This window comes from Dendronephthya gigantea, unplaced genomic scaffold, assembly GCF_004324835.1.
Source record: "Dendronephthya gigantea isolate DGI-Jeju-01 unplaced genomic scaffold, DenGig_1.0 000166F, whole genome shotgun sequence".
Taxonomy (NCBI): domain Eukaryota; kingdom Metazoa; phylum Cnidaria; class Anthozoa; order Malacalcyonacea; family Nephtheidae; genus Dendronephthya; species Dendronephthya gigantea.
This window is the reverse complement of record NW_021163176.1, coordinates 2,821-18,133: the sequence shown is the minus strand read 5'-3', so window position 1 is coordinate 18,133 and position 15,313 is coordinate 2,821. Positions and strand designations below refer to the sequence as shown.

Sequence of the window (15,313 nt, the reverse complement as noted above, 5' to 3'; positions counted from 1 at the left end):
GATAAGGATTTAGACTTGTGTGCGTGAACTTGCTTATGAAAGGTTACAGTTCGCTTGCGAAATATTTGCATATTTTCTTTTGAATTTCTAAAAACAGAATAAAAAAATAGTTCGGCTTGACTGTACCGGATTTGCTTTGTCACGGCATTTCAAGGCGAGTTTAACACAGAAATTATGATAGCATGTTTGCTTCAACATGATGAAGTGAAAAAGTTCCAATGAAAATGTTCTGGGGACAGAGATACCGTTGAACAAAATTGAAAGATTACAAAAGGTAATCTTCCTTGCAGCCCGCAGTGACACTTTTTTTTGACTGACAGTTTTATTTTCAGAAACATGATGATAAGGAAGACGTGACCGGATGTGTATAATGAATGCAGCCAATATTTATCTTATTTTATAGGCTATAGCATCATTTATTGTCAATATCATTCTGTTGGAGGCGGTGCTGTTGGATTTAGAGTATATACTATGCTGGTAAGTTTAGAACAAACCCATATATTAGCTCAATATATTTTGGCAAAACACGTCAAAGCGCTCTAGTTATGCTCACTGTGTCTTGAAATGTAGACGTTGTACACCAGACGTGAGAATCTGAGATCTGGCATTGTAAACAGAACGTGGGCGACGTCTAAAACTTTCATAGCTCTTCATTGATTAGGCCAAATCGACACCATTTACGGCTACAGTTTCTGTCCACACGTTCCAGCATTTCCGCCCACGACGGCTGAACAGATATACGCGTGGAGGCTATGTCGTGCTATGCCTATGAATTTGCGAACTGTATAAGGGCGATGACATAACGTGATATATAATCAAATGATCATTTACTTTTTGGCTCTGGAAGCAACAATTAAACAGATCTTTGTGACAATGATCTGTATCAGTTTTGGCACTTGAAGTATGTTGCATGTTGCATGAAATTGTATTCAGTTAAGATTAGAAACTCGTTTCATTTATCCGTCTAAATGCGAATTTAAGACAAGTTTCTCGTCCAGACGAGATAACCGTCCGACTTATACCCGTCTCTTTAGACGGGAAAGTTACGGGTAAATACGGACGAGAAACCCGTCTGTGACCGGATTCACATAGTGTCCCGTCTCTAATATGAATTCGGCTATTTTCACACGAATTTGTAAAAATTTAGGCATTCTGATTAGCTCATCCTGAAAAATGTAATCAATTTTGACGATTAGTTCAAAACGACAAGCTTGCTTGTTTACATTTACTTCTATTTAACTCGTACATCATAATCATTTCCTTTTCTTGTAAGCTCCTAATATCACATCTAAGAGCTGCTCTCAACTTCGCGTTTTTTATACATGCATATACGTACGTACACGCACGCAAGCATTTCTAAATCCTTATATATGTCATATTTGAAAAAGCTAGTTTTCCGCATATTTTAGTATGCATTTGTTGACCAATTCGTTAAATAATAACAATTTGGAAGCATTTAAACTTTTCCGCACATAAAAAAAACGCGACAGTGGATTTCAATAGAGGGAACTTCAGTTTGATTTCAATAGAGGGGACTTTTTTGGGACTCTATGCATGCATGTATACCACACTTGTATTGTCACGAACATATAATTAGCCATTTCTCTTTTAACCCGAAAATTATGATAGCATGTTTGCTTCAACATGATCAACAAACGAAGAAGTTCTGGGGACAGAAATACCCGGTTAAACAACTTAAAATGATGTCGCTAGCACGGGAATCCGGTATGGTGTATGTTTATTTTGCATATTTCATTTGAATTTTTACAGAATAAATAAATATTTCGGCTTGACTGTTCTCATTTCAATAAAAATTTGCAAATATTTCGTTCGGTCGAAATATATTCCGCCTAGTGGAAAAGACTCCAGCACCCAAAAGTGGTCTCAAAGCTTTAAAGGAAGATTCATCCTGGTAAATCTACTCATTCGCACAATAATAAAGAACAATCGTTCAATAAAATGCAAAAGCTCAAACATTACCAAAGCCAAAGGTATATAATCTTTCCTTTCAGCCCGCAGAAGTGGCACTTCGTTTCAAGCGTTTGTTTCGTTTCTGGTACTCGGAAACAGGACAAGAAAGACGTGACAGGGTCTGTTATGAATGCATGAATGCCAATATTTACCTTACATTATATAGCACCATTTATTATCATTTTCATTTATTATCAATATCATGCTGTTGGCGGCGGTGCTGTTCGATTTAGAGCATACTATGCTGGTAAGTTAAGAACAAACCCGTATAATAAATTATTAGCGCTTGGCCTTGAATAAACATTATATGGTTACGAAGAATATAATCCTGTAAAACTTTTTTTTCCTACAAATGAATCTTTTAGTAAGGAGTTATTGTATATTATCAATCGTACGAATTTATGAGACATTGAAAACATCATAGCTTTATGTTTAGGAACAAATTTTTTGAGCCTAAACGAAGCAGGGCCCGCTGTGTCTTGAAATGCAGACGTTGTAAACCAGACGATGCCGTTAGTAGCGGTAGTTCACTATATTTCTAAATGCAAAATATACGATGTTTGAGCAATTCCTAAATCATGGAGTCCCCCAATGTTATGAGCAGAACAAATGCGCAGAAACCGTTGTAAGTTGATGAGAAGAAGATTAGAAAAAAATAACTACAGTAAAGGGACTACGTTGGAAATGAACTACAGGGACTACCTGTCTCATATTCTGTTTATTCTGCTAACCAGCGTATCAGTTTAACCATTAAATTTAGTCCTGAAGACCGCCAATAAGAAGTAAGTGACAGTTGTCAATTGATGTAGGGTACAAGACAGAAGACCTCCAGTATCACCCTCATTTTTGCATGTCTATTTGGAATGGCGATTTCCGTCGTTCAATGCCAAGGTATGTACGGCGGTCAGCTCGTCTGCATTGGGACAGTATTTTTTAGACGTCATTTTGACAAATGGCGTGTTAGCATGCAGCATTACCTATACCTACTTAAAAAGTTAGCTAATAGGCTACCTATTAAGCATATCCGTGAGTATAATTATATATCTTCTGTATATTCTATATAAAGATACAATTTATTGAACTTCAATATAATTGTTAAACTTTAACACAACAATGCTTAAGGTGATTTTACAAGTAACAACTTCCAACATCAACTCACAACAATGTTTTGAAAAACGTTTACGCGTCGAGTATGATATATATGAGCTAGTTTGTAACACAGAAACCGTTTTGGAAACAATGAAATGTTCATTTATTCCATACAACATTGTTGTTTAGATTTTTGCCTTTTGTTGCGTTGCGAGTTTATGTTGACAGTTGTTTCGTGTAACATTATTAATTTAGGATAATTTAAAATGAGTATTTTGCATGATTGGCTTTGTATATACTAGAGTGCCTTTTATTGGCTATGAACAAGAGTGCTATTACAACTCGCAATGGGTGCAATTCAAATAGGTTGATGAATCTTACAGAATCGACGCTGATCAGCAAATATTTATAGGCTAATTTTCGCCCTCCGTTTCTATATATTTAGCGGTCGCAAATCGAACTTACTCTTGCAACTTTGAGGTTGAAGGCGAATGCCAATGGAACCAAGATCATTTTAGCGATAATTTAAATTGGTTAAGAAAACAAGGCCACATAAGAGACTCTCAGGGAATCATGTATGAAGGTCCATTTGTAGATCACACGAAGGGTTTAGGTAAGTGTTTTATACCTGCATTTGAGGAGAGTATCAGGGAGTGGCAACCCTGATAGTTTATATGATTGTGATTGCCCAATTCTTTCACTAACTATAACGGAGTTAGTTGGTGCAGATTCAGCAAACTTTAAACATAAATATTCGGACTTCACAACAACGGAATATTCAACACCCATATTATTTCTCTATCTATAGGCGTTCTGAAAAGCAAAACTCAAGGACCAGGTGCACTGCAATTCCGCGGAGGAAAGTGTATTCATATATATCACGGTGGTTTTACTAAACCAAATGATGGGAAAAGACTTGTAATACACCGTGGCTGTAATGAGAAAAGATTGCAGTTCGAGTAAAAATCAAAAGGAATATTGAAGCACACTAAACATAACATGTGCGTGAAGCCCAGAGGGCCGGTGATTGATGGAGTGGAAGTAAGTTAATGTTACCAGTTACCTTGTCTCTTAAGATATTAGCGAGTTTAAGATGCACCAAATCTACGACGCGGTAGTGATGTCAGTATTAAAAGCAATACTAATAAAATCTGTTGATGTGGCTCTAATCCAGGGACTCTACGTGGAAGGATCACGTTGTTAGGGGGGGGGGTGAAAAAGAAACTTGAGGGGCACTTACAGGGTAAGAATTAATAAGAACAAGTGAAAATCAACTAATCAAGGGGCACCCCCTTTGTCTGGTGTCTGACGTCGCTGCTCTAATCTATATTGTTGTTAATGTGTTCGGCACATACACCTTAGTCAACATATGTCGTCTTTAGGTTGGTGTTTATAGAAATTGCACAAAAACTGACACATGGAGCTGGACAAAAAGTGGATCGCTTCAATACAAGAAAAAAATGTGTCTAACAACGAAGAATGGAGTTCACCCTGTGGATAGCGAGAGTCTTGTGCTTAGTTCTGTTAACGTTTGTGATCAGCTACAAAATTTCATTAAGTTTGTACCCAGTGAGTATGAACATTCACTTTGTAGAAAATAAAAATGAATGGAAGACTATAGATGAGCCCCTTCGATGACATAAACTCACGCGTTCAAATTCGAAGTATCACGAGAACTGCGAATATGGCGACGTTTCGAAACATCTTTTGTGTTTTTCTATACTTCGCTATATTTTTCTTTATGTTTTACAAACATGTACGCCACGATCGAAGTTTAATATCTTGCACCTATGTATATCATCAGCTTTTAAAATTTACACCTAATGTTTTTCCTTATAGTTGGGCTAGGTTGGTACCAATACATGCAAAATTCTCCGTCATTCCGAAGAAGAGGTAGCGAAACAGCACGATTCATCTCCCCAAACATTACTAAAGCCAAATCGTGTCTTCAATTCTACTATCGTATGTTCGGCCAGCCTGCTGGAAGTGTACAGGTGGGTATTTTTCTACACCTTACAAAGTCATTTTTTTCATGAAATGGAAAATCATTCTGTTTAGAATATGCGTTCATATCAACATATGTGTTTAGAATCATACAATAGTAGAATAAATTTGACTCACTTCTTAAGATTTTTTTCATACAATTATACATACTCATCAGGTGAATTTTAGCTTATATATTATTATGCATTGGAAATCAAAAGTCCGACTCCAGTCGATATGATTTTTGTTTTATTGACAGAACGATCATGTTATAGGTTTTAACATAAAAATTAGCGCCGTTCTATAATATTTCGCATTACTCTTTTACGTTTCAAAACAACTTTATGGCATAGAGTTAACCAAACCAGCTTTGTTTGCACGTTTGGTTCAATTTCGACTTTTTAATTACAACATTGACTTTTTCTGGCGTAGAGTGAACCAGCTTCAACCAGCTTTGTTAGTTATTAATTCTATTCCAAGATTGGTTTAAGAAGGGTCCACTGGTTTTCCTTATACATTCTTTCAATCTTCATTTGCAGGGGTAGCTCTCGGTATCCCAGATCTTCATTTGATTGAATTCGAACCTGATTCACGAAACGTTTCCAACTTTTCATTCGACAGATGTAACTTCACCTCAATTTTTTCCCTAATACATCCCTTCGTTGTTGAATTCGATTATCTAGTTTCTCTTTTGCCATCTTTGGTCCACAAAAAGAATAATCCGCATTTCTGGTAAAACTTAAATACCACGAGAATTAACGAGAAAACACTGTTTTGATATGGAAGGCATAACTTGCTCGCAAGTTCAGATCAACATATCCAATTTCCATCTAACAAGATATAATTTATTGTAAATTAAGAAAAATTATTAACAGATGTTTGACCGCCGCTATATATATGCTCTTCAAAAATCTAGGTGTACGTGTTGTCTGAAGGTAGCATGGGATTCCCCGTGAAGAGTTTCTATGGCCCCCGCTGCAGGGACTGGCGTCTAGCACAGGTCGCCGTTAACGACCAAACGACTCCATATCAGGTCAGTGTTTAGGCTCCTCGAAAAATATAAGATTAATTAATTGAGTCCAAAAATAACAATTCACTTCCATTCTTGAAGTACGTTATCGAGGGTGTACGTGGTGTCAATGACGTGGGGAATATTGCCATTGATGATATTTCTGTGAGGGATTCATGCAGTGAACAATTAGAACCAGGTATGTTCATATTGTCAAAGTCGAACTTTAACATGCCGTAAGTATTTAGGTTAATAGTAATGTAATTGTATATTAGGTCTAACGATATTTTTGTACATGGCATAGCTTATTTAGTTCGGAATTTTTTTTCATGTCACATGATGGTATAGAGAACACACACTCCCAATCGATAAAGAACACCTCACCACTATTTTTAAAAACGGTGAAGATAATAATTATATACAATATCCTTTTCATTTTTTATGAGACGCTCTTGTTGTATTTCGTTTTCCCTCAAAAGCTATTATAGCCGGCTATAGTTCGCTCTGTTGTAAGAAATCGTTTGCCTGTTGAGTAAACCTCGAATATATATAGTTCAACTTGGCTTTCAATCGTCTGCGAGTAAGGGGAGGGGGGGCTGCCCCTAATCCACACTCTACTCAGTTTCTTTTAATAAAGATTTTCACATTTCTAACATTAAATTTTAGAACATCAACCAAACCATCGGCAGCCTAACACTTCGCAACTAGATGCAACGACACCTCCGTCCGTTGAAAGCAAGTGTGCAGTTGTTTCTAAATTACATCTAGACCTATTTTTCATGTCACAAGATGGTATAGAGAACACACACTCCCAATCGATAAAGAACACCTCACCACTATTTTTAAAAACGGTGAAGATAATAATTATATACAATATGCTTTTCATTTTTTATGAGACACTCTTGTTGTATTTCGTTTTCCCTCCGGCAAAAGCTATATTATGGCCGGCTATAGTTCGCTCTGTTGTAAGAAATCGTTTGCCTGTTGAGTAAACCTCGAATATATATAGTTCAACTTGGCTTTCAATCGTCTGCGAGTAAGGGGAGGGCTGCCCCTAATCCACACTCTACTCAGTTTCTTTTAATAAAGATTTTCACATTTCTAACATTAAATTTTAGAACATCAACCAAACCATCGGCAGCCTAACACTTCGCAACTAAATGCAACGACACCTCCGTCCGTTGAAGGCAAGTGTGCAGTTGATTCTAAATAACATCTAGACCTATTTTGGCGGTGTTAACCCAAATGTGTTAAAAAGCTAAAGTTTAGGTGCAAAAATTATGGCAGAATTTTTGCATGGCAAGGCTGTGTAAGACCTCCTTTCGAACACGCAGTCTCTTTTTCCCCGAAGACCCAAGTGATTATATTGAAGTGTTTTTAAGTTGTGGTTATAGATTCTGCTATTTGTGCTTAATTTTTCAAGTGATAAAAATTGAGCTTCATATTCACGTCTTAACGTCAACACTATAATGTACAGGATTCCACTGAGAAATACTATCTCGAATGACGTCATCTTTATGTAAACATATATAAAAACATTTCATAACATATAAAATACAGCATCTTATTTATTTTCTTTATATTCTCATTCCTTTTTAGTCTGCAATAAAGCGAATATTTCGAGCGAAGTCTCGAGCAAACTCCCCATTTTCATAGCGGTGAATTTATGTGCACTACTTTTGATCGTTGTAATCAATATCGTTGTGCTGGTAAAATGCAGACGACGATACCAAAAACTGCAGTTTTTAACTCTGGGTGAGGACAACATTTCACTACCTGCGGTCGAAAGCTTACGAGGACCGTGAGGAGTTATTGAGGTAAACTTTTTCTGTTGCAGTTTTCCCTTAAACTATAGTGCAGATACCTTAGGTATTATAAAATGTAAATACACTTTCAAAAACCAAAGAGGAAAAATCGCTACACATACAGCTAGTTAGCCACAACTTTAAACTCTATGACCCGCGATCAGAACATATTAGAAACATGCAATCACATTTAAAATACAAAGCACCTATATAACAAGAGCTCTTATTTGAACATGAGTAACTAATTCAGTCGTTTACATGTATCAAAAGGAGAAAATCGCATCAAAAATTGAAAGCGTAAACGGCCTTGATAGATCTGGTATATTAATTTGATATCTTTTTCGGTTGAGGTACCCAAAGACACGGAAATCACCACACACCAACCTTTGGAGGACTGTCCAGAAACGTAAACTTTTAATTCATATTTAATTTACAATTTGACATTACTGATCTAGTTCCTGCTTGATAATTGATATGAACGTCGTTTACCTTATTAATATGCGTCTTTATTGAAAAGAAATTCTCTGTCAATATAAAGCCTCGCTGATCTTAAATTAGAAATTTAATTAGAATTAGAAATTTAATTAGAATTAGAAATTTAACAATAACTATAGAAAACATTTAAAAATATTATATATGCACCAATAATCACAAAAGTTCGAACATTGTTCTCAACCATTCATTCGATGATGGATGAGATGGATAAGGCAAAGTTAATGAATTTTAGGTGCCTCACCAAGTACATAATGTTTTTCATTTTGCCTTTTATCTCGCCAATCATGCAATAAACCCTCCCTTCCATTTAGGACTTTTTATATGGCTTATTAAAATATGGCTATTGAGACGTGCGTGTACGCGATCAATGCCAAAGGAATTCGAGTTAAGATTACCCTAGCTTGCTGACTATTAAGAATGATAAAAATTTCCTGTATATAATATTGATTCCTCTCAAGCAAAAAAAATGTTTCCGCTTTCCTCCCACCTTGGCTGAGTCAGGCTGACCTTTGCCTTTTAATTAAGCAACAAGGTTGCAAAAAGTGTGGTTTCACACAATACCAAAACAATAATAGGAACAAAGATGTTGACGTAAGAATAGTAAGTTTCATTCCAAAATACTGAATGACATAACTGACAGCACTTAACTGGCTTTACCAACGCAAGATTTTTTCTTTTTAGGTACGCCATCCTGTCTGGTCGGGATCATATAAACACTTCTCTAATTCTAAGAGCTTACCAGTTCACACTCAAACGTATTGAGTGGGAGATCTAAATCACGTCGTAACGATTCTATTAAGGGTAATTCCACTCGAGTAGGAATTTGATTTTCTTTGATTTACCTGAAGGCTTTCCATTGATGAAGAAACAACTTTCAAATTGCTCAGAAATAACAGAGTTCCTACGTCACACACACTGAATGTGAGCGAGCTTTTTGCGTGAATACAGGCTACATTTTTGAAATTGAATCACGTATCTCCATTGTATGTCGTCTAATAGTCTGTTGTCATATTTCGTTACAAAACACTAGTTCTACGTTCAATTCAATTGTCAATTTGATTCAAAGTACAAAATATTTGCATAAACTAATTAATCACGATTAGTACTATATTCAAAATTCGGTAGATGAACAAAATTCAGTAGAAAAACAGTTGATGAACTTTGTAGGAACATTCTCACATCTTTTCTTAAGGTCAACTAACTCATGAAGTCTTTATCTTAAGCAAATGAGTCAAATTTCTCGCAAAACAACTATTAGCACTACGTAGCACGATTAGCTTCACTATAACGGAAACCATCGTAGACGCATAGATATATCGGAACCTGAATTTCCAGTATATTTCATTACTATCGCCTTCAATCAACCCTTTCAAAGATGTCATTTATCAAAATTTCACGGAAATTTCTTAGTGCCTCTAGGAAACGAGAAAGCTGTTAGAATTGAAACAGGCAGGGAAACTTTTGAAAGACTTTGTCAAAAATTGAACCTAGTTAATAGTTAGCTAGAAAAACCGTTCCATATGATTAGCAAGGATCAGCGTGTTCTAACAACCGCGCATTGAATGTCATGACTACCTATAACAGACAAAAACATTTCTCGAGGCTTCGAAAGGAGAATTTTCTTCAAGAAGAGTTTTTTGTCTATTTTAGGGCGTTAAATATTGCATGCTAAGTTGGGTCAGGAACCTGGCTTACGGTGAACACTTATACTCCTATGCTTAATGGGATGTCGATTGGACCAGTACGGAAATACGGGATACAGCATATACCTGCAGCGTGATGTGGCCGTTCCGTTCCGCTAACATACAAACGCGAGAAACTACGAGATCAACTCATAGAGCTCGTGTTATTCTTGTCACGAAATATGTATGTATATCTTTCATCAAATCCTTTTAAAGGGGATTCTTTAATATCTTGCGTCTCAAAGAAGAGAAGAGCCCTCTTACGGAAGAGCAAAGCCCTCTTACTATGTGTCACTCGATTCGACATGCAATATTAGGACATCCACCTACACTACCATGGTAAGTATTGCCTCTAAAGACGTCACATTAATGATCGTCGTTTGAACGTGCTGCTTTGAAATGTCTCGTGAGAAAAACACAAGAAATATGTTCTACATAATAGCAAAACAATTATTAAAATGCAAAAGTCGTCATCAAATCAATTGATGCAGTTCTGAGTTCTGTACGATTTCTCCGTGATCTAGTATCCTCGGTATTTAACTTGTACCAATGCTACCACAACAAAACTTTCTGGATGAATTTGTATCGTTTTAATTACAAGTTAATCGAAATTTTAGTATATAATTTCTGGTGGCTATGACTCATAGCCCATGACGTTTATAGTCTTCTAATATAGGAAATGACAAATGTTGGTCTAACTGCTAGCTTCTCCTGACTGCTGTATATACTTGTCCTCAAAGGTAATTGAAGTTTCGTATAATTTATGTCTCGAGAAAGCGCCGCCGAAAATGAAAAAAATCAAAATGCTCACTTTTACGCAGTTTGTCATTACAATGACACTGCATGCATGTCATTTGCAATTGTTCCATATTTTAGCAAATGTTCAGTGCTTCCTATATGACAGTGAGAGTAAGTGGTTTGGAACTTGACAAACCTTTAACCAACAAGGGGAGATTGCTAACAATAAGAAAATACTTATGTGCTTTCACTAACAAAGCAGGATTTTATTTTAGACCAATCAGCAAATTTGTTTATATTTTTAAAACCCAACCTGAATGCATGAATGAAGATTGACTACTTCCGGTAAAAGGATACATGTTGCCTTTCAAACGAATTCGTGATAATTTAGAATAGCCTGAAAAATGTAATCAAATTTGCCGATTCCATCAAAACAACAAGCCTTCTTGTTTACATGTATTCAGAGGTATTCAGTTCTATTAAACTCGTGCATTCTAATCATTTCCTTTTCTTTTAAGCTCCTAATATCAAGTCTAAGAGCTGCTCTCCACTGTCGCGTTTTTCATACATGCATGCATATACGTACGTTCCCCCACGCACGCAAAAGTATAAATCCTTACAGATATATATGTCATATTTAAAAAAGCTAGATTTCCACATATTTTAATATGACTAATAATTTGACCAATTCGTTAAATAATAACAATTTGGAAACATTTAAACTTTTCGGCGCGTAAAAAACGCGACGGTGGAAATTAAGGGTGTATTATTCCGACCCGGCTTACACTCTGCCGGATTTGCATTGTCACGCATCAATATTAGCCATTTCAAAGCGAGTTTTAACCCGAAAATTATGATAGCATGTTTGCTTCAACATGATCAGCCAAATGAAAAAGTTCTGGGGATTGAGTAGCGTTGAACAACTTAAACTGATGTCGTTCGTGTGAACCGGTATGGTTAAATCGGGCTCTCCCACTTTTGCATATTTTCTTTTGAATTTTGACAGAGTAATTAAGTTAGTTCGGCTTGACTGTTCTCATTTCAAAAGAAAATATGCAAATATTTCGTTGCGTCGAAAGATTCCGCCCAGTGAAAAATCGTTTCCAGACTGCAGTGGTCTCAAAGCTATGAAGAACACTGATTCAACCTGGTAGACCCACACATTCGCACAATGAAGAACAATCGTGCAATAAAGTGCAAAACTTCAAAGATTACTAAAGGTGATCTTTCCTTTCAGCCCGCCGAAATGGCACTTCGTTTGTTTTGTTTCCGATAGGCTCTGGAACATGGCAAGAAAGATGTGACAGGGTATGTTATGAATGCATGCATGCCAATATTTATCTTATATTACAGCGCCATTTATTTATCATTATCATTTATTATCAATATCATGATGCTGGCGGCGATGCTGTTGGATTTAGAGTATACTATGCAGGTAAGTTAAATACAATAAAAGAACAAACCCGTATATTAGCTCAATATTTTTTGTCATTTTAATATGTCATTTAAAAGCGCACAAACTGATGTAATTTAATTTTACAAAATTCTGCTCGTTGAACAAGTAATTCACCTACAATAGCGCTCTGCAGACTGCAATTAGGTTTCCGGATCCCTTTTTATAGAACCTAGAATTTTGCCCTTGGTTTTACTATAATTACTAACAAAGTAGGCAAACTCATTAAATACTTTACTTCATAGTATACCGTACCGCGTTAAGCCATTATTTTTTCTTACCCAAAGAAGTGTATAATAAGACAAGCGCTCGGATAAACTCTACAGTTACGTATTAGTATATTCCTGTAATACATAAATTTTCCTACAAATAAATGCTTTGGTAAGAACAGGGGCGTAGAAAGCGTCCAGAGATGGGGAGTCAGCCTCCAGGGACACTTATAGTTAGTGAAAAAGGCAGCTGAAAATATGTATGTAGGGACGGTTTGATTGCCAAAGCCGTGCACGGACATCACAAGTGTGGTTTATATTTATGCTCTGCAAAACGATTTGGGCGCGTGTAAGTAGGGATACGCAGTTTCTCCAAAAAGGTATTTTTCATCCCAAAAACGGCACTTTTGGCCCTATTCAGGAACAAATTTTTTGAGTCCGAACGAGGTTTCGCTCGCTGTGACTTGAAATGCAGGCGTTGTACACCAGATGTGAAAATCTGAGATCTGCCGTTGTAAACAGAACGTGGGCGACGTCTAAAACTTTCATAGCTCTTCATTAATTGGGCCCCATGCATCCACACGATGCCGGAATGGTGATGATGGAAAAATATTTTTACGGCTAAAGTTTCCGTCCACACGCATCCTGCGTTTTTGCCCACTGAACGACGGCTGATCAAGTACATGTGGACGGCTATGTCGTGCTATGAATTCGAGAACTATATTGGCTACAACGTTTGAAATTCAGTCCACCCACGTTCACTCGCTACAACCGTTTGAAACATAGTTTGAAGCGACAAAACAAGACATAATCGTTTACATGTTAATGTTGGTTTGCTTACTTTTTGGTTCTGGAGGTAACAATTAAACAGATCTTTGTGACAATGACCTGTTATCAGTTTTGGCACTCCAACTATGTTGCATGTTAGAAATTGTAAGAATGAAGACTAAGATTAGAAAAAGGAACTACTGGAAGAGAACGACGATGAAAATGGACTGTTTATTCTGCTAACCTGCGTATTAGTTTAACTATTAAATATAGTCTTGAAGACCCGCCAAAGTGACAATTGCATGTCAATTGATGTAGGTTACAAGACAGAAGACCTGCATTGCCCTCATTTTTGCATGTCTACTTAGAATGGCGATTTCCGTCGTTCAGAGCCAAGGTAAGTACGGCGGTCAGGTCATTTTGATGGGGTCAGTATTTTTTAGACGACATTTTGACAATGAGATGTTGGCATGCAGCATTACCTACATGCAGGGTGCACAAAAAGCCCGCAACCTCAATAATTCTCAGGGGCCTGAGATCTTTTGTTATTGAATAGAAGCGAACATAAATTATGAGAATATTAAGGGTTTTGCAATATTTTGACACACCCTGTGTCAACTAGATAGTTTATAACGTTAATACCTTAATTCAGCATATCTGTATGTGTATAATTATATCTTCTGTAGTCTAAGGATACAATTTATTGAACTTCAACATAATTGTTAGATTTTATCACAACAATGCTTGGAGTAATTTAAATTTGACATTATTTAAAATTCATATTTTGTATCCTGAATAGTGATTGGTTAGTTGTATATAATTGAATGATTTTTATTAGCCATAAGCAAGACTTACAACATGCATGCAAAGGGTGCAATTAATGGCCAAATCGTACTCTTCTTAGCAAATGAAATTGCAGCATTTGCCAAAGATTACCAAAGATATCAAATCAATTTCATGTATATAATTTGTTCAGCAATAGGCTAATTTTCGCCCTCCGTTTCTATATATTTAGCGTTCGCAAATTGCACTTACTCTTGCAACTTTGAGGTTGAGGACGAATGCCAATGGAGCCAAGATATTTTAAGCGATAATTTAAATTGGTTAAGAAAACAAGGCCACATAAGAGGCTCTCAGGGAATCATCTATGAAGGTCCATTTGTATAGACCATACGAAGGGTTCAGGTAAGTGTTATAATTGCATTTGAAGAAAGTAAGAGAGGTTGCATCCCTTAATTTAGAAAAACTAGATTATGATTATGACTAACTCTAGTTAGTCGGAGACCCTGGGTTAGTTAGTTGTTACGGACCCAGCAAACTTTACACATAACTGTTCGGATTTCGGAAAAGAATATTTAATATTCGCATTTTTGCCTATATATAGGCGTTCTGAAAAGCACTAGTCAAGGACCAGGTGCACTGCAATTCCGCGGAGGAAAATGTATTCATATATATGGAGGTGGTTTTAAAAAACCAGAGGATGGAAGTAGACTTGTAATTCACAGTGGCTGTAGTGAAGAAAGACTGAAATTCGAGTTAGGATCAGACGGAATATTGACGCACACTAAACATCACATGTGTGTGAAGCCCATAGGGCCAGTGATTGATGGAGTGAAAGTAAGTTAATGTTACCCTGTCTCTTAAGATATTCGCGAGTTTAAGATCCACCCTATCTGCGACGTGGTAGCGACGTAAGAACACAATAGTAAATCTGTTGAGGGTGGCTCTAATCCAAGAACCCTGGAAGGATCACGTTGTTAGCGCGGTTGTGAAAAAGAGACTCCATGGACACTTAATGGGGGACATAATAAGAACAACTGAAAATCAACTAATGAAGGGGTAAGGGGTACGAATGGCCTGTCGTGCTTCCCCCCACCTCATTTGTCCGGCGTCCCTGCTCTAATCTATATTGCTGTTACATATGGTTCGGCACATACGAAGAGCGACGTTTAAACCAGGCCTTAGTCAGCATATGTCGTTTGAACCAACCTTAGTCAGCATATGTCGTCTTTAGGTTGGTGTTTATAGAAATTGCAACAAATCTGACACATGGAGCTGGACAAAAAGTGGATCTCTTCAATACCAGAAAAAAAAGTGTCTGACAGCGAAGA

At 36.7% G+C, this 15,313-nt stretch overlaps 1 protein-coding gene and 1 long non-coding RNA gene across 2 annotated transcripts; both read left to right on the top strand.

Moving 5' to 3' along the window:
- The first annotated feature begins 4,905 nt into the window (after window positions 1-4,905).
- LOC114537840 (MAM and LDL-receptor class A domain-containing protein 1-like) lies at window positions 4,906-8,354 on the top strand. The gene is made up of 7 exons (XM_028558951.1): window positions 4,906-5,054; window positions 5,960-6,076; window positions 6,155-6,251; window positions 6,719-6,787; window positions 7,171-7,239; window positions 7,652-7,869; window positions 8,208-8,354. Exons 1-6 carry the CDS (start codon window positions 4,923-4,925, stop codon window positions 7,855-7,857), a joined length of 690 nt encoding a protein of 229 aa, XP_028414752.1. The 5' UTR covers window positions 4,906-4,922; the 3' UTR covers window positions 7,858-7,869; window positions 8,208-8,354.
- Window positions 8,355-12,126: 3,772 nt separating this feature from the next.
- LOC114537841 lies at window positions 12,127-14,757 on the top strand. Its single transcript, XR_003688648.1, has 4 exons — window positions 12,127-12,207; window positions 13,521-13,599; window positions 14,218-14,387; window positions 14,587-14,757. It is a non-coding gene; the product is annotated as an uncharacterized LOC114537841 (long non-coding RNA).
- The last annotated feature ends 556 nt before the right edge of the window (window positions 14,758-15,313 follow it).